General features: G+C 42.3%; 3 protein-coding genes across 3 annotated transcripts; 1 reads left to right on the forward strand and 2 right to left on the reverse strand.

The window, feature by feature from the left end:
- Positions 1-353: 353 nt before the first annotated feature.
- LOC137604189 (deubiquitinase DESI2) lies at positions 354-8,750 on the reverse strand. The gene is made up of 5 exons (XM_068328153.1): positions 8,222-8,750; positions 4,143-4,215; positions 3,961-4,054; positions 3,197-3,338; positions 354-3,087 (listed from the first exon to the last, which is right to left on the reverse strand). Exons 1-5 carry the CDS (start codon positions 8,267-8,269, stop codon positions 2,806-2,808), a joined length of 639 nt encoding a protein of 212 aa, XP_068184254.1. The 5' UTR covers positions 8,270-8,750; the 3' UTR covers positions 354-2,805.
- A 540-nt stretch (positions 8,751-9,290) lies between these two features.
- Positions 9,291-12,740, reverse strand: mtrf1l (mitochondrial translational release factor 1-like). Its single transcript, XM_068327746.1, has 8 exons — positions 11,969-12,740; positions 11,204-11,283; positions 10,935-11,039; positions 10,724-10,802; positions 10,418-10,581; positions 10,110-10,227; positions 9,653-9,789; positions 9,291-9,557 (listed from the first exon to the last, which is right to left on the reverse strand). The coding sequence occupies exons 1-8, from the start codon at positions 12,432-12,434 to the stop codon at positions 9,345-9,347; spliced, it is 1,362 nt and encodes a 453-aa protein (XP_068183847.1). The 5' UTR covers positions 12,435-12,740; the 3' UTR covers positions 9,291-9,344.
- Positions 12,741-13,321: 581 nt separating this feature from the next.
- Positions 13,322-16,658, forward strand: fbxo5 (F-box protein 5). Its single transcript, XM_068327905.1, has 6 exons — positions 13,322-13,406; positions 14,116-14,724; positions 15,007-15,177; positions 15,263-15,353; positions 15,773-15,976; positions 16,128-16,658. Exons 2-6 carry the CDS (start codon positions 14,138-14,140, stop codon positions 16,386-16,388), a joined length of 1,314 nt encoding a protein of 437 aa, XP_068184006.1. The 5' UTR covers positions 13,322-13,406; positions 14,116-14,137; the 3' UTR covers positions 16,389-16,658.
- Positions 16,659-19,845: the final 3,187 nt, after the last annotated feature.

Raw genomic sequence — 19,845 nt, forward strand, 5'->3', positions numbered from 1 at the left:
GAGATCCTGGGCCAAATTCTGTCAAGTTCCTATCAGACTTATGATACCAATGTGATTAGACTCCAGGGGTTGGGTTTATTGATCATGAAGCTTGTAGGATTATGGTTTTGATTGTAGAAACTAGTTTACCTTACGTGTCCACAAAGTCTCATTGAATGATGTGATGAAATAATCTACTCACATATTTACATTTAAGTTCATACATTAATGATACGAAATCTACACATTAACTGCAAAAGACTTCCTGTACTTGGAGCTTTGTAAACGTTGACTAGACTTCGTCTCCATCCAGTGGCCGACGCCGGCATGACAGCCAAAAATACATCCAAGCATCCACACCAGAAAAAGCGACAGATTGCATAACTTTTCTTTAATAAAATTAAACAGGGTAGAATCTGACTCATACGGTATAAAGGCTGTTAAAGTTCACTGTAAAACGGTTGAAGGTATGACGACTGAGGTTCCCAAATTTACATTCATAGCTCATTTCAGAGGTATGAATGTCCCACAAGTTTAAACATGAGACGTCCATTACAGTGTGTGGTGAAAAAAAAAGAAAAAACTGGTGAAGTTGTGTCTATCTTTGGCCTGAGAGAAGGTACTATTAATGATCACTACTGAAACGTAAAATAACAGTTTTCACCCCTCGTTTTGAAATTCAAGGCCAAAATGCGAAGATTAAACCCAACTAGCATTTCATTCATCAATCATTGATTTGCAAATACAGAAATTGTCATTAACCGGAGAAATAGACCTTAAGCTATGAAGGGGTAAGGGAAACCTCAGGGTGTTTATAACCACACAGGAGCAACAGATAAAACATGAACAGAACATTTCCTCAATCAGACTTAATGAAACAAACACAACATTTTTAAAGCCTTTCACTCCAAATCACAGAAAAATGCTGGTTTTTAATGAGAAATGTTGCTGACATTGTGTTTCTTGGAGTTGAAATTTTCTAAATTATCTGCCACCGTATGAAAGTGAAATCCCACTGCTGAGCTCCAGGACAAAAGGAACATAATGTGTGGAGCATGTGGCGATTTGAAAATAAACCGGCTACATTCACACAAACTGATTTCATTTGCCGAATATCTGTGCGTTTGTAGGCGAGACACGTGTCCCAGTTGGCAGCAGTTGGTCAAATTATGTATAACGTAAGTGTGCACACACACACACACACACACACACAAAGGTAAACAAACATATACAAATCCAGGTCGTAAACAAAAGCTTTTTTTTTTTTTCCTATCAAAGAGTATAAAACTGTTCATTCTCAGCTCTCTGGAGTGTCTACTGCATCAGAACGAGCGACGTTCGTACAAACGTAAACCGTGGGATAAAAAAAGGTTCAAGGATTATTTTTACAAAGCCTTTTGGAGTCCTGAGTTGATCGAACAAATAACACAAAAAAGGCCAGAGTCCACGTGTCGGGAGGAACACGATCAAGGTTAAAACAGGATCCATGGCTTATGCAGCATGTGTGTGTTGTTGTCGACAGCAGGTACGGTTCGGAACGAGGCGCTCGTGTCAAATTTCAACGCTTTAAAGTGTCGGCGGAGTTGTGCGTTACGCTTTCTGGAATTTCTACACAGGAAATAAATTATATTTTGTGACGTGTAACTCAAAATTTTACCCCTGACTTAAAAATGACACCAGAACATTTTTTGTAATGTTTCACGCCCGTGGAGCTCAAAGCCGCCCACTGAACTAATTCTTACATCGTTGAAAGAAAGAAAATCGTTTACCAACTGGCTCCAGTTTCCTGTGTTTCTCAGGTCAGATTTTAAGAGCTGCTACAAATGAATGATTTTGGACAGAAACTCCAGACGTGAATATCAAATTGTTGAATGACTTTCACCCGTTTAGAAACAGTTCGCTATTTGTCTTTATGGCGTTTAAGTTGTGCCCTCAGCCTATCCGGCCTCCACAGCAGGGGGCTGACGTCCGGGACGCACACGCAGCATTTCCAGGCGAAGCCTCCAGATTCCATTCCACCTGCTGCTCTAATTTTACCAGTTTGAGAATTCGGGACACGAAACGTTACCCAGCTGAATACCAAATTACGACAGCACTTTGTGATCGCATTTGATCAAATTATGATCGCAAACTAAACTGCGTCTGCCAGAGTGGAGCGGTTCAGACGGCGGTGTCTGGATACATCGATCGGTGATCAATAATCACTGGATCGCCAGAGACAGCCTCTCTGGTGGAGTGTCTGGGGTCAATACAGTACTGCGTTGATGTCACAAAATGCTTCCGGCATTTTCATGTTAAAGAAGGAGCAGGTTCAGGCGTGAGATTTACAGCTTGTTTTCCTGGTTCTGGTTCTCTGGTTCTGGTGGTGCTTTTACTCATGGCAGTAGATCACTATAATTAGGAGATTCTGTTCTTAGAGATTCAAGAAAAAATAAAATAAAATAAGAATAAAGCTGAAACTGAACAAAGCAACACTCCAAAGGAATGGGATCAGCACCGTCCGCTGTAAAGCTGCTGGTAGAATCCGGATGAGGCTGGGAAACGTTCCTAAAGTCCGATACACTCTGGTGGGCTAACTGCCGACTGTGCAGTTTGGCTGGTAAAATACTGACAGGCAGATAAATTCTGGATTGGGTCCGGAGGGGGTACTGGAGTTCCACGTCCACTGAGGAGAACCTGCCTTGGTCCTCCTTCCGTGAGGAGAAATCCTTCCACCGCTCTGGACCGAGTTCACGTCCTTGCTAAAGGACAGTTCCGTGGATCTTTTGGCGGCGGCAGGACCGATCATGTGACCTGACAGTCTAGATTCCGTTGCGGCGGCAGCTTCTACCGGCGCGGCTGATGCCGGGAATGGCGAGGAAAGGAGGAAGGGCTGGAGGAGGACGTGGGCGAGCGCGGCGACATGGATGCCAGGGAGGCGGTGGCCGCGGCGTCCTCCGCCTCCTCCAGCTCGCCTCCTCCTCCTCCGTGGAGCTCCTGGCTGACGCTGGATTGTAAGGCGGCGGGGGTCAGCCACTCTTTGGGCAGGCAGCTCTGGAGGAACGGCACGCAGGAGCTGAAGTAGGCCAGGCGGTTGACCCAGCGAGGGATCTCCCTGCCACACAGGATCTGAGGAGGAGGAGGGGAAGGTAGATTTACTCCCAACATGGAGCTGAGGGTGTGTGTGTGTGTGTGTGTGTGTGTGTGTGTGTGTGTGTGTGTGTGTGTGTGTGTGTACCTCTGACAGTGCTGAGGAGAAGTGATTGCAGTTCTTGTGCATCAGGTGGTAGGCGTTGCCTTTGTACTCCTTCCCCATTTCCTCCATGATCCGCTCCACATCTTCCTCTGTGAAGTCGGTGCTGCCCAAAACGATGGCTTCCCTGTAGAGACAACGGGGGGGGGGGGGACGGAGGTGAGAGGTAGTAGATATTATTACCAACAGAGCGAACATTAAACATCTTCTAAGTGACTCGTCTACTAGTATTCTTCCAACCGTTACGCCTCAGTCTGAATGAATTTGACGAACTTAAGTAAGGGACGAAAAGAAAGAACACTCAAGAGTATATCAGCATGGTCGGGTTTTTTTTATTGGATTACACCCCAACAGACTGAGCGGCCCGTTAAATGGGCTTCATCACTTATATTCCATCATTTCACTTTCAGAGTTTTACTCAGAGAGTATCCTGGACAGAGCTGGATACGCTCGCTATCTGGCAGCCGAGTCTTTCACAGCAGATGATCCATACTTATGGTGGAGTGGAATCCATGGAGGACAGCCAGAGTGTGTGTGTGTGTGTGTGTGTGTGTGTGTCCGCCTGAAGCCACGGGGCAGATCAACTAGAGCAGAACTAACACATAGCAGCAGCACAGTCGCTCTTGTTGGCTGACAAAGCTGTGGACAGAGTCTCGATGCTGCGCTGCCAGGACGGACGTTTAACTTTTAATACATCCAGCTGCCGGTTGTGTGCAAAGAAAACGTAAAAAAAACTATCCGACACTCACTTGAACTTAAAGGTCTCGCCAAGTTCCGTCGCATCTCCTGGTGTAATTTCATAGATCCCTGAGAATGGGTATGGGTGACCACCGTAGGCGAACTCTAAAAATAAAAACACAGACATTCTCAAAGTCACAACTGCGTGGCATCCAGGAAGTAAACCGGACCGCGTGGAGCCACCTAGACTCACCTCTTCCGTAGACCTCGATCCCTGAGTGAAAGACTCCGATGCCCAGAGAGCTGGTGAACTCATTGATCCAGTACTGGAGACAGAGAGGAGGTGCGTTAAAAAAGTCTGGCGTCTCACCTGCCCCCGCCCCGGTGCTGCAGTCACACACAGAACCACACACGGATCCACATACAGAACAAAAGACACACAACTGCTGCAGCAGCGCGGATCTCTGACACAGGCTGTTGCTGGGCAGAGTTCGCTTTAAATAAAGATAATGGAGAAGGAGATGTGGCAGAAAGCTTTAAGTGATTTATCAGAATGATAACTCAGTAAGGAGATAGAATTATATCGGACATCATCACCGTTCTTATCCAGACGAGCGTGGCTACTCCTGTTCTCCGGTGTGGCGTTTACTACCTGTTACAACCTGCTCGTTCATTTGGACGTCCCAGTTTGAGTTTTTGTTTTTTGTAGCATCGTCTGCGACAGTTTCAAAGTAAACGGACGCGTCTGCCTCCGGCTGTTTGCCTTTTGGAGCAGGTATGATGAGTGACCCGTCTGGTGAGCTCAGTGCGATTCGGTTACAGACGATGAACTGATCAGGATTGAAGTTTATGCTCAATGGAGCATCACCTTTCTGGATTTAAATGAGGGATTAAAAAGAAGTTCATTTCATTTTCATTGTCTTTATTTAATAAATAGGGAGGAAGGCCACTATAAAGATCAAAACGATGAAAAAAAGTCCAAAAGAAACAACATGCAGGTATTCATTTGTAATTTATCTGTAGTTGCCCATTTCAGCACAATTTTGGACCAATACTCCAGATCCCATCTGTGGTGAAACATACTTCATCCGTTGCTTCTTTCTACCCACTCCATCAACTGAAACTGTTAATGACGGTGAACATTTCCATTATGAAGACTGTATCCAACTGATCTCAGCAAAACTCAGTCGTGTGTTTTAACCCCCTGATCGATGATCGCCACTGGAATCACATTTAAGGGCAGACTAGCATCTTTCAAAGTCAGCAGGTACACAGGACTCGTATCCCTCATTCCCTTGTTGGGGGGAGGATAGCAGCTGGAGAGGTTACAGATTTTACCAACACACGGATCACCAAGGTTCCCACAAAATGTCGTTGGAACCAAAAGGTTTTTTTTGTTTCACTTTAACAACTCTCTTGAAAGAACCCGGCAACTACGGAATCAGTAAGATCCCGTTTGCCACACTGATCTCAACAATAAAGTCCTGCTTCTCCTGCTACAGTCTGTGGCTTAGAACAGTTCACTCAGAAACCAGGGTTACAAGACTCTCCTCGTCGCTTTAATCCTCGATCCGGAGCTTCTCTTCAAAGCGAACTTCAGGTTCAAATAAAAAGCTTTTTTCTGACTCCCAGAAAAGGAGACGCTCACTGATGCTCCAACATCTTATTCCAAAAGCAGGCGCTGGACGAGTGTGTGTATGTGTGTGTTGTGGTTCAAGTGAGCTAATCTGCTAGTTACGTATGCTACCCCTCCAGCAGCGGTGAAATAAGACTCTTATCTTAGTCCTCGCTATGTGAAAGCCTGTTAAAACCTGCCTCCTCTACAGAGCAAAATCCAAGCGCAGCGCGCGAACATGACAGCAAATCTGTTTCTGATTTAAAGAAAGAAGAAAAAGAGGAAGAAGAGACACGGATGAATAAAGCCAGCTGAATGTTGGTTCATCCGACCCCGTCAAGCCTTAAGAGAGCAAAGAGACATGAAACGTCTTCCGTTTTAGGAGGAACTTCATCCCTGCTGACTGAAATGAAACCAAACAAAGTTCTGTTTCAGTGTCTTCTCTTTCTTTTTGGCATCTGGATGAAAATAAAAACAACAATACAGTATTTATTAAAGGAAATCCTTTTAGAGAGACAACTGAAATTCTTCCCCGTGTCTAAAAATTGGACAAAAACGGAGGTTCTGTCACACACCAAGCTGGTTCATGTAGAACTGATGGATGCATCTAATAATCATTTTATTTTATACATTAAACTGGAAAAATAAAAAAATAGTCAGATGGAATGTCATGTTTAGCATCTAAGGTTGATTCATCTTTTATCTACACATGCCTGACCTTGTCAATTCCAGCTGTGGGTACAAGCTGGAAACACCCTGCACGACGCGCCTTCCCACGCTGCGAAATAACACAAGTACACAATAACACCAAGAACATCACCACACCGACACACACACACACACACACCCCCAGCCACAGGCAGACGGGAGGTGTGCAGATAACGCTGGCTCATTAGAGCGCCGCACTAAAGCACTCAGAGCTGGCCAGGAAATCCACTTAGATGGACGGCAGGGGGGAGGAACTAACGGGGGCGGTAGCCGTGGAGGAGAAGGAGCGGCGTTACTGAAAGTCACGTGACAGCATTGATCCTCATGTGGAGTCTTTCTGATTGATGTGCAGCGCTTCTCTCTTGCACCACCAGCAAGGAGGCTTGGAAAAGAGAGAGATGCTCTCGTCATGCTCCGAACGGGAACGTTCACGTCCTTGTTCATGCTTTGTTTTTGGTTTTTTTGCTGAGGTTAGCAGATAACTGGAATGAAGTATGTTGCAACACAAGGAGGAAACGAGACTCCAGCTGCTTAGTGTAGCCGCTGGCATCAACGTGACAACAGAGATAGAAACTTAATAAGTGACATCAAGCACTCATCTAGTATATCTCAGCAAGAAGACAGGTCTGTGTATTACCCACAATGCAAACAATCTCCTTTGATTGCAGTCAAGAGTCGGACAGAACCAGTGAGTTAGCCTCCTATTTGTTCACCCAGTGAATCAACTATTCAGCCCACAGTCACTGTAATCGATCTGACACACAATTATAAAACATCTCGACACCATGAAACCCATTCTCTATGGATTCCTACAGCTAGTCGGTCAGTGAACGTCCCACCGGCTGTCAGATGGTCGCTTTTCCTACACTACTCAAACCTGATCAAGCTAATCAATCTACAAAAGGAGTGTTGGAGTATGAATGAATGAACGCACACAAAATCATACAGCACAAACGCATGAGTTGACCTACATTAAGCCTCATAAGACATCCTGTTCTGATATTCCAGTGAACCGGTAGATTCTTACAAACGTAATTTGCATGTGCAATCACATGGCACAAAAGGGTGTATACATTCATTTACACGCTATTGAGCTTAAACATAGAGAATTGTAGCCTGAAGTTAAAGTGGCGTGCTGCGTAACGGCACTTTTCCACACTAGTGTGTCAGATGCGTTGGTTTTTTTGTAGGCCTTTGCATGCAAAAGTGTGTCAAAGCCCCTGAAGCCATGAATGGATGTGAGGCGGAGACAACGGCGCTTTGGTCCTGACTGATAAGACACTAATGTGAACTTCAAATCATGTGAAAAGCAGGAGGATTGAGAGGGAGGAGGCGAGGGAACGACTAAACAAATAGAAGAAGGTAGAGAAGTGAGGCAAAGGGGGGAGGGAGGCAGGAAGGAAGTGGAGATATGAGATATGATGTATTTGAAAGAAAACATCATTCCAGATGTCACTCTGTAGGCTGTAAAACATCCTGACCTCAGGGCTGTGAGGATGGACTGAGCATCAGCTGACAAGGGATAAAACAGGAATAATCAAACTTAAGATAGAAGATAAAGGGGAGTAGGACAACACCCACCCCCACTCATCAAAAACAAGACAATTCCCATTGTAAATGTAGTGTGTCCACAGCAGGGAATCCGTATCAATCAATGATTCATCAACACATCAACCCCCCATTGACTCACTCCTGTGTGGTGTCAAAAGAGTGACTCAAACTGTGTCACCAAGACAATCCCAGGTGGGTCGATCAGACGTGTTCTGATGATCCGGAGAGCATCGAACCCGAACTCTGGTTCTATCTGAGGAGGTGAAAGGTCAAACTAACAACTAGCCGCTGCAATCGTCTCAAAAACATCTGTCGGTCCGTGACTGTTATCACACATCTGAGGCAGACAAAAGGCTACGTCACCTCCTCTTGACGCGGATGGGACTCCTTTATTCTTGGATAAAGTAGAGCAAAAGTGATCAAATATTCATCCGCGTGGCATCGAACTTTCCACTTACCATATCATAGACGTTCAGGATGATCGGCTCGTTTGCCATCACTGGCATTCGGATCTTCTCTCCCTCCGTCCCTTCGTCTTAGCGTCTTCCTCCCCCGCAACACCCCGATCAAAACTCTCCCAAAAATAGACCTCTCTCCTCCCCTTCTTCCTGGCACTTTCGCCACAGACGATCAGCTTGGCAGTTAAATTTCAAAGCCCGATAAAAACGATCGTATTAAAGCCCGACATCTGACTTTTCTTTGTCAAAGGCGAACATAACGAGCAGCCCGCTCGTCAAATACGAACCGAGTCGCTAAACAGCTAAAGATGTCGAAGTAAAAAGGACTTTACCGAGGGGGTTCTCTCTTCTGGTAGACGTATAAACACGAAAAAAATCGCATATTCATCCTCTCAATCGAATTTTTCACCAAGTCATAATGTTGAGATAAAAACACGTTTCTTCTGTACTGTATACATATTTTTGCTACCCTCTTCGTAGCTAGCTAACGGCTGCGCTGGAGCTGAAGGCAGGATGCGACTGGAGAAAATTGAGAGGCGAGTGAGAGTGCAACGCTGAGCGGAGCGATGAATCCGCTACCGATTAAACAGCCTGTGGAGGTGCGAGCACGACGGGTTATGTAGTTTTTCTAAGAATTCCGTCAATCGCTTTGTTTACTGTAAACGAGACCGAAAAGAACTACACAACAGTAGACCAATGTATATGGATGCCTTCAACAAACTTGTCTGAAGCTTTGTTTAAACTGTTAACAAGGTCTCTTGGCTCGGATCATAAGATTGTGAGAGCTAAAATGATTTTGTTGAACAATTTCATTTCACATGGAAACGTAAACTCATTATTTTATTTAAATTGTTCCTTGCGGGAAGCTGGAACCTGACTGCAAGGAACAATTTAAATGATGTTTTAATTTATTTTTTATTTAAAAAAAAATTCTAATTTTGTTTGGAAACACTACCTTGTTACTTATTTAAATTGTTACTTGCGGTGAGGTTTCGAGTGTCTTCTACAAAACTAAACAGAATGAGTTGCATTCATGAACACCAATTTAATACTTATCTTTATGGACCGAGATGTTAAAAGCGAATGTGCATGCCACTTTATTTAAGGTATTCACAGTCAAAACTCATAAGTCCTTCTGTTCATTTTCTTCTAACAGTTCCATGAGCGTCTCCTGGCTGGAGAACTCCTGCAGAGATGATTGCATCTCCTCCAGCAGGTCCTGTCCCAGCAGGAAGCTCTTGATGTCATGTACCGTCATGCTGATCCGGTGGTCTGTTATACGATCCTGAGAAAAGTTGTAGGTTCTAATCTTCTCTGATCTGCCTCTGGTGCCAATCTGGAAGTTGAGAGGACATCAAATGCCCTTATGTGAACAGTTACAACATTTATGCTACATCTGAATGTCTCCAGATTAAACTCCATCTATCTGACCTGGAGTTTACGCTGGCTGTAGCGTTTGTTGGTCTCTTCTTCGAACATCATGCCGTACAGTTTGGCTCTCAGAGATTTCATGGCTTTCTCTCTGTTCTTCAGCTGGGAGCGCTCCTGCTGACACTCTGCAACGACACCTGACAAACACACAAAAAAGTAAATTACAATTTGTACAACATTGCATTCACAAGAATAGAACAAAGGAATAGATGATCTACCTTCACAGCTATTGAGAGAATAGTTGATACAATGGCTTTTCTATAGAATTAAATGTGGAAAAAAAAGACGTGTCTACGTTTAAAATTTAGAATGTTATTTAAACTCAAACTCTCAGGAAGGAGGTGGAAAAAGCTGCCTTTAGAGATCAGAAATTCTTATTACAAATGGTCTTTTGCACTTTTTTCACATTCTGTCGGGTAAATTGTTGGATTGTAGTACTTTGTGAGGCTTTATTTACCAGTTGGTAGATGGACAATCCTGACTGCACTGTCTGTGGTGTTGACATGTTGACCCCCGGCTCCACTTGCTCTCTTAGTTTCTATCTTCAGGTCCTTCGGGTTAATCGTTAAAGATATCTGAGAGGAAAATGCAAATTCTGTTAATGATAAATGTCACAAACACAAAGCTTACATTATGCTGCAAACAAACAAAGAAACCCAGCAAATTTGAACACTTCTGATTCAGTCCTATCACAACAAACTAACGGTCACTCTCAGAGGTGAGCATGCTGCTTCTGTTTGTGCCATCCATTGTGTAAAACTGTACCTCGGTGGGTTGGGGCAGCACAACAACAGTCATGGTGCTGGTGTGCATTCTGCCCTGCTTTTCAGTCTTGGGAACCCTCTGAACTCGATGGACTCCCGACTCAAACTTCATCCATGCGTAGCTCTGAGGGCCGCTGATGCAGGCTGAGGCATGACGTAGTCCACCTACATGAAAGTAAATGATAGTTCCAGTGACTGCAATGCTGTGAAATTAATCAAAAATAAAAGAGGACTTAAATAGTGTCATAAATAAGAAATAAAATCCTCAGTTTAAATGATAACCAGCATAGCATAAATGTCAGCTGACCTATTTCACTGGTCATGTGTTCCAGGACCTCAAAGGACCAGCCACGGTGCTGAGCGTAGCCCGAGTACATTTCAAACATCTTACAGAGGAAATGAAATTGTGATTACATAGAAAATGCTGCAAGTTGATTTGCATTCAGGCCTAACTTATCATGAAATGTAATTATAGAGCAAGTGAAAGTAATAGTAAAATAAAACAGTGCATCAAAAACCTCAGCAGTGAAAAGCATGGCCTCCTGACCCCCAACGCCAGCTGTAACCTCCAGGACAATGTCGCTCAATTCTGCCTCGCTCTCTGGGATCAGCAGGTCCAGGATCTGAGTGATTAAGCAGGTGGATGTCATGTGCATAGAAATATATGAAATGTTAGAGGAACAAATGTAGACATCAGTTTATAGTTTAATGTCAGTTTGCCTCCACACAACAGTTTGCTTCCTTTATGCCACAGCAGTTTGAGTTAAAAATAGGGTCTCAGTTTTACCTTTTTACTGAGATCCTGAATATCTTCCAAACAGCTTTCTCTTTCCGCCTCTGCTAGCTCTCGCAGGGAAGGGTCTTCGTCTTTGAGGAAAGATACAACAACATATAGGTTGGTTTCGATTCTAATAAATTGGGTTACGGTTGAATCTTAAGCTTAGGGTCTGACAAAGCTCCATCCTTAAGTTTTACTGGCCATTAGGGAGTACAGATATTAAAACTCTTCTGAAGTTCTTTTGAATTCTATGACAAAGGCACATGTCTAAAAGAACTAGATCCTTATCACAACTTACTTAAATGGGTATTTTCCTCTTTGTTCTAGGGTGCAGGTATGTCGAATGGAGCACGCAGGACTTTTGAATGGTAATGCGCCCCTTCAGAGGTGGGGGCATGCACCACCATCCATATAAAATGCAATCTCAGTTTCTCTCCTCAGAAAGTTTCACAACCGAGTGATACTGAAAATGCTAATAATACCACCAACTCACATGATGCCCCACCAGACCACCAACCACTTGGTGATTTTACAGTCACATTATACGATTTTGACAGCTGCTCACATGTTAATGTGCCACCTTAACGACTCACGACCTAAGACGAGTTTCGATGTCTGTACTCCGCACCACTGTTAGAACTGAAATATCCTTTGAAATGAGAGGCAAAACATCTTCAAACACAAAAAAAAACCAAAACCTTGTATAATATTTCTACAATGAGATTATATAGATTTGTTTACATGCAAAATTATATACTTTATAGCATTTCTCACCTTTCAGGAGTATCTCAAGCTCAGCCTTCTCTCTTTCTTTAGCAGCCAGCTCTTTGGTGCAGTGGATAAGAGGAGTCAGCTCAGACAATTTGGCCCTTTTGGCTGTCAGTTCGTCGTCAATGCCCTGTTCCTCCGGTGCACAGCTGTTGACTGTTTTCAAGCATTCATTATATTCCGTCTCTATCTTCTTCAGGTATTCCTGCAGAGACTTCTTGGAAAAAAACTCTTCCACTGACAGTAATTTAGCCACCATCAGTGGTGAACCGGTGTGAAGAGTTCTTGCGCTTCTGACACAGTGAGAATTAGTGGATGCATGACATCTTAATGATTGCCTACGGACATTTGAGAATCTTTGAAAATGGGATGTTTGCAGATTAAATTTGCACCCTTTTCCTCTTAGAATGAAGTTTATAGCGCTTCTGTAAGCCATGGTGTAAGCAGATCCTGATATGAGCTGTTCTAACATCCGTTTGATTCAGATTTTATGATAAATGCAAGCGACGGCATTTCAAAAACATCTTTTTTTTTTACGCCATTTCTCCAACAAACCTCCATGTATGAATTAAACTACTAATAATAGTATGCGTGAGAATTACAGCTGGTCAGTGTTGTTGTGATTGATTTGAAGCTATGAAAACACAACTTTTCGGTTTCCCGCGAAATTTGGAATAGCTCTGAAGAAATCAGACTCAGTCATAAATTGTCTGAAAACTTCTTAACAAGCGATTGTTAATACAAGCTTAAAAATTTATCCGACTTTACCGCACGTATCCAGGGCGCAGCCATATTGAATGAATCACGCATGCGCGGTTGGTAAGATTTTTTTTTTTCTGCAAAGGAAACAGAAACAATAAAATTCACACAGGGCCACCATATAATTAGACATATGCACAAAGTTTTTATTTCACAATCGTCTCAGTCTGATCTACATATTCTGAACCATCTCCAACCTGAAACTGGCTGTAAAATATTCTAACTTCCTCTTCATTTTTTTCACTGTGCCACTGTGAAATAGCCTCCTTAAATAACCCTCTTTAGCAAAATTATTTAGCTTTTTAAATATTCGACTTTCACCGAATTTTGTAAAATTTCATATTCTCGTAAATTCTAATTTGTGTGACTACATTGTGACTTATTTACATAGATAAAACATTATCAGTCGTGTTTCACATCGGACGATAGATACCAGACGGACCGCTGTCGATACGCATCTACGTCGATACCAACAATCTCAACGCCTATTGGTTGATTTTTTAAAGCGCCATCGCCCTCTAGTCTCTGATTGGTTTGCGCCTTTTGTGCACGTAATTCAAATTCCGAGGAGCCACTGGCGGATTTTCGTATGTGGATTCAGTCTAGTTAGAGCGGGTACTAGTTAGGTAGTTCGGCGTTTAAACTAAGGACTTAGGAAAGAGCTTTAGCCGCCAATAAAAGAAAGGTAAGAGTCTTGGTTTAATTCTAATGCTAGCTTAACCTGTGAATAGCGTAAATTGTATTGCAATGTTTATTGGATAACCCATAGCGACGTTCAGTCTACAACGTTAGCTGGTATTTTACGATTTTCGCAGGCTGTAATTGAATGAACCTTTACTGCATTTCAGATTACGTTTAGCAATTACAACTTAAATATTTGCAGGAAGTTGCATAAAACATGGCACTTTTAACTTTTGTAAGGTTAGCTTTGCACTACTTTCGTGCTACTTCAGATGGTGCGCGCGTAAACGCATGTTAGTCATATTAAACAAAGCTGTACACAGTAATATAGAACTTTACCCTATAATGTAGAGCGGACACTAGCCTAATGATGCTTTGCTCACTTACTTTTATTTTCCTACTGTTTGATATGAATTTGTGCATCAACCCGAAAGCGCGTAAGTATCTTTACGTCACTGTTGTCTTTGCGCCAAATGTATATCGCGCCAAATTTAACATTTTGTTGGGAAAATATGAGACAGAGGCATTTCTTACTAAATTAAAACTCAATATTAACCTTTCACAGAGTATTTTATTTAAGGGCTATTTTATATTTACGACCTTTAACTAGAAGTATCGAGGTTGGCTTGCATGCGGTAGGCCATGTTGCTTTTCCTGTTTTACCCGGTCGCATATAAAAGTTAACAATAACCCGATTTATCTCGTTTATTCAGATATCTTCGTAATACAGCGTATATGCTTTGCTGTATGAAAGCCACCATGAAATTCCCGGGGTACAAGGCCGCAGTGTCCAACGTGGAGAACCTCAAATGTGTTCCAGTAAAGCCGGAACTCCACCCGATCAAACCTCTGTGTCCACCTGTGGAGGTGACTGCTGTGTCGGTGTCCCTCAACAACAGCTCCAGAGCGGTCCACAACAAGGAGAACAGCACCAACAGGGACCATGACAGGACTCTGGACGACGGATTTGAAGACAGTGGCTATCTCTCCCTGCAAAACAGTCAGATTGATGATCATCAGGGGGAGGATGACCACTTCATGGGAAAATTCCCAAGCTCAACTCGTCAACCTTCCATTACTGCTGCCACTAGTCAGGATAGAGTTATATCACCAGATAGTTCCCCATCTAAATGCCAAAGAATTCTGAGTTCTAGCCATCCACTTGCTGTGGGGGTCACTACCCCTTCAATGGGCCATCTGACAAGAACTGCTAAATACTCTCTGTCATCCACGCCCGCCGACCATCACAGAAACCTACCTATACTTAAGTTCCAGCAGGCTGTGTGTGAAGAGCTTTCCAAGGGCTATCAGAAGAATAAAAGGTAGGATCATATTCACAACAGTTTTATTACTTTAACCTGTTGTAAGTTAGATGCATTTTACACACATGCATAGTTATTTGTCTGTCTGTAGGGACAGAAAAGTAGGAATTTTGGCATTTGTGGACTGTTTCTTTTATCACTGTACTGTATTTGTAAAAGCATAATAATGGCAAAACAGAAACTTCTTTTCTGCAATGATCCAAATCCAGTATTCCTACTTGTGAAGTAGCTTTTGTAAAACAGAGTAAATGAGTGAATCACAGTGATTTTCGTGTGTCTCAGGTATGACTGGAGCGTCGTCTCAAAGGTAGCAGAGGATCATTTACTGGATCGTGTGGTCGGAGGCCATATGGGCCTGGAGTATGTCGACATATTTTCATCTCTCCTGGCCAGGAATATGAAAAGCATCTTGAGTGACATCCTGGTCCTGTTGGGAGACATGGATCTCATCAGGTATGTACTTGACTGTCTTGTATGTTGAGACCACAGGTCATTCTTCTTAGGTACTAATTTGTTTTCACCTCTTCTTGTCTCACAGATGCAAGAAAGTAAGCCGGACATGGAGGAAAATCATTTGTGAAGATGCTGCGGCTCTGAATAGATGTCAAAGAGCAGAGGAAGCACTCAGAGTAAGGAAAAACACACAAACCTTCACAACTGTGTCACACACAGCCTTAGTGATTCAGGAATTTAGCACTTTGGTGCCTCTATCAATGAGATTCTTGTCGAGCATTTAATAAAACAGTTAAAGCAGTACACCCCACATACATGCAGAGGAGGTTCAGGCATTTTTATTTCTGTATTTAACTTTTATAAGTTTCGGGTTTTGTTTTTCCTGCACATTTGTTACACATGTGAACAATCTGAGATATGGAACACAAATTTATATTAAAATGTGTTGAATTTGGCAGCCACTTTACAATTTTTTTTTAATGTCAACATGAAACTATTCCCGTCCACTTTATACACACTAAAGCCTATAACAGCGTTCTATTCAAGGTTTCTTTCATGTTTTAATTCATCCTATTTTCCTATTTATACTCGTTAGGAGTCAAGGAGCTCCCTGAAACAGCCTCGCAGCGGTTTGACGAGGGACCTGACTGTGTCCAGAGTGGTTTTGTCTTGCATGCAAACAATGGCCTCATCAAACACTGCCACAGCCTCTTCCTCCTGTCTCACATCCACCCAGAGCTGCAAGGTCAGCAAAAAGACTGCCAACTCCCCATGCACACGCTTCAATGAATACGTACGGGTGAGTATCTGCATTTGTTTTATGGGTTCATTCATTTAGCGTTTTTACCACGTCTTCTTCTGTGGATTAAAAGTCAAATGCCTGTTTATGCACATTTTCTTTCTATGGACTGGTTTTTAATATCCCTTCACGTGTTGCTTCGTCCATCCAGGCTGCCAGCAGCTTGCAGCAACACGAGTCTCTGCGTCCATGCAGGCGTTGTGGCTCACCTGCCACCCACTCGCCAGAAGTTCAGAGAGCGATCTGCACCCGCGCCAGCTGTCAGTTTGACTTCTGCACCCACTGTCAGGAGGCGTTCCACGGATCAACCCCATGCAGAGTGATCCAGCCCAGAACCCACTTCTCTTCGTCCAAATCCAAGCCGCTCATACCAGGCAGCGCTCGGAGCAAGAGGAGCATCAGGCGCCTGTGACGGAGCTTTACTCAGGTTTTATTCAAGAACTTTTAACTGGGAATTTCTCTCTGGACTGGTAATGATGCAAATGATTCTTCCACAAAGCTTGGGCTGGAGTTCAGCCTGAAAGGCCTTCAGGATGTCCATTGTGTGGCTGTTCCTCTGCTACATGTACTCATTATCACAGCTGTAAAACATAACTTGAGACCATCAACCAGAAAGCTTCATCTGGTTAAAACTCTTGTCTGTGAGAAAAAAAAAACATCTACCTAAAAAAGAGAGAAATGTAATCAGCTTTAAATTGTACAGTTTTATTATCATGTTTTAAAATGAAATGGATATAAATTTCTTATCATGTATTTTAAAGAGTTTAAATATTTTTTTTTAAATAAATGTTGATCCTTATGAGGTCTTAATGTTCACATTTACTGTATTTGCTGTAAATAATACATAAAACTTTATCATAAAAACAAAAAACTCTTGTGCTTCTTTTTTTACAATGCGGGAGCATCGCTCCAATCACATTATTTCCGCACATACAGGTGAGTAAATGGCATTAGCAGTTTGAGGATTCATGGGTTGCTTTAAAAACCTGTCCATATTCCCTTCAACTAAAGATGTGAATAAAATGTGGAATCACTATAGTTCACATTTTCTTTAGATATTAAAGGTACTTTTTTCTCCAGACTTCACTAGTGCTGAGGCTGCATTTCATTAGTTTCAGTGAGTCTGTCTGGCCTTCTTTCACCAGAGGGCAGCATTCTTTCCTTCATATCCTGCTCAGGATGAAATCAGCTCATCAGACACCTCCCCCCCCCACGGCTTTCTAATCTTGCATCTTGAAACCTTTTAACTCAGTTTCTCTGAAATTCAGTGACTGTAAAAACTAAAGTACTTCAAGTGTTTAACATTACATGAGTGCATGCATGCACATGCTTTAATTATTAGGACAGTTTTCTGAAACACAAGTAATAAATATAAATTCAGTTCACCTCCAATAATAAGATAAATAAAATCTTAAAGGCCACCACTTTATAATTTGCACGCATTTTATTGCAACGCTTGCCTTAAAAAATCACCACAGTGTAAAAATAGCTTCCCTTAAAAAGGAAGTTTGTTTGAATCAGTCATGACTCGTTTGATGAGACATGAAACTGCAAATAGCCTCACTGACACGAGATAGTTACCTCTGACATTTACAGGATGAACCATTTGTTTACCATTTGTGTGCGTGTGTGTGCGTGTGTGTGTGTGTGCTATGATGCATATAAACACTCAGCATTCATGTGTCAGCTGGTCAGCTAGACCTGGTTGTAGAAAACCACTATAAACACCAAACGTTTAAACATAAAAGTAATGCTGTGTTTCTTTTATGTTTATGATATTTTCAACGTTTCCGGTTGAGTTTCTTATCTCTCTTTTGTAGGTGTGAAAAGAAACTCTTCTAAGTCGCTCAGGAAAAGCCTCTACTGTGTTTCCCATATAGGTTCTGACACAGAAAAATGAGCTTTATATGTGGCGCTGTGAGATTTAACCATCTCATCTGTCACTGTCAAGCAGGGTCCTGTACATACAAATGTCAACCTACTGTTTTCCACCTTTAGAATTGTCTTTGTGAATGTTTGAGGACGTGTGTTCTCCCGGATTACTTTTTTTCCTCCCTTTTTCTCTTAGTCAATGAATCATTTTTTCAATGCCAAAACAAAACATATATGAATGCAGAGCAATGGGGTTCTTTACATTTCTGTGAAATGCAAATAAAACTAAATATAACAAAAAATTAAACAGGTTTATTGCAAGTATAGCCACTTGAATAGAAATGTTCAGAAGTCTAGTTATACTTCATTGACATAAAGGAGTATGCCACAGCAGCTGCGCATCACGCCAATGGACTATTTTGTCACCTGTTGGAGCTATTGATGTCACTGTGGTGGCTGCTGCTGATTAGTCTGTGCTGTGGCCTTTCACTGCTTTAGTAACTCAGGGTCATTTATCTGGCAGATTTATTGATCTGCTGCCGCGTCGAGACACATCCCCAACACTGTCAGACCTTCTGCTAATTGTAAAAGCCCCTGGAGGAGTCTGAAAAATCTTTGTGTTTGTGTGTGTGTGTGTGTGTGTGTGTGTGTGTGTGTGTTGTTGCTGATGTCACTGACGGGCTAAAATGAAAATACAGTGTAAGCTTTTTTTCATTATGTGTTAATAAACTTTAAAACAATGAAAGTATGAGTATCAATTCAACCTATGAATTTCAAAATGAAGAACAGAGGAAAAAAATATACATATTCTCTAAATCGTGGCCATACCACTGTATTAGAGACAATACAAGGAGAATGAAAAAAGGAATCATTTAAACGCTTTTGAAATGAAATCAATCATTCAATCAATACGAAGAAAAACTGGAAATGTCTGAAAAAAAGAAATGCCTTAAAGATGAATTGAAGTAAAATTACATTATTGTGAAGCGAAAAAACATATGTGAATGAAAAATAAGGAGGTGAATTAATACGTTAGCCTAGCCCACACAATCAAACCCAGGGGGGGTGGGAAACAAACTCAGTACAATTTACAAACTATAAAATAAACCCAACCACCTGCATCAAGATCATACATGTCAATATGCAACTTTTTCATAGTCTCCCCCTCCTCTGGTGCGTCGTTGGAACGGCCGGACAGATACTTGGGCATTGTCTTTCTGTTTATCAAAGAAATAACGGTGGGCATCAACAGCTCTTTTCTGCCGTTTATATCTTTCATTTCACTTCAAGCCACTTTAATGCCCTGTTCCACCTTATGGGGAAACCCCATGCTCAAGAGGTATCACATGTGAGAGTCCAATTGACACCCATTAGAATGCTAAGCGAATCCTTCTCCACTGTTGAATAATGCACTTCCTTTGAGCACAGTCTTCTATTTACCAGGTCAATTGATGTTGGTAATCCTTTAGGGAACAGCCCCAACCGACGGCTGGAGGATGAATGGAACAAAACTGGATTTTCTTCTCAATGTTCTTTAAGGCTCTCTCTGGCCCTTTGGTCCAAAGCTGACTGGACCTTTTGGGAATTGGTTGTGTTTTTAAGTGGTAGCCAAGATACTTAGCTTTTGCCCAGACGCTGCAGGTGTGGTACTGGATACAAGTCAAAATCAGAAATTACATTTGGGGTATCTGAAATCAATGCAAAATCTGATTGTGCCATCCTTTATGGAGCAGTGCCAGAGGGTTTCACCATTTACTTATAGATAATTCAGTGATTCTAAGGGGTAGGAGCAGATCAATTATTCAATATGTCAAGAAGACATCAAGGAATTCAATATTTCAGAGACGTTTTTCTACATGCTGTTCTAGTGTCAGAACTGTCCTGTAAGACATCTTAGTCTTTAAGAGGTGGTCCATGTGTGGCGACAGAAAGGTAGGTAATGGCACACATTGCTCTTTCACCTCATCATCCCTCAGTCCTGGTAAGCAGCACAATGG

The sequence above is a fragment of the Antennarius striatus genome, chromosome 11, assembly GCF_040054535.1.
Source record: "Antennarius striatus isolate MH-2024 chromosome 11, ASM4005453v1, whole genome shotgun sequence".
NCBI classification, from domain to species: Eukaryota; Metazoa; Chordata; class Actinopteri; order Lophiiformes; family Antennariidae; genus Antennarius; species Antennarius striatus.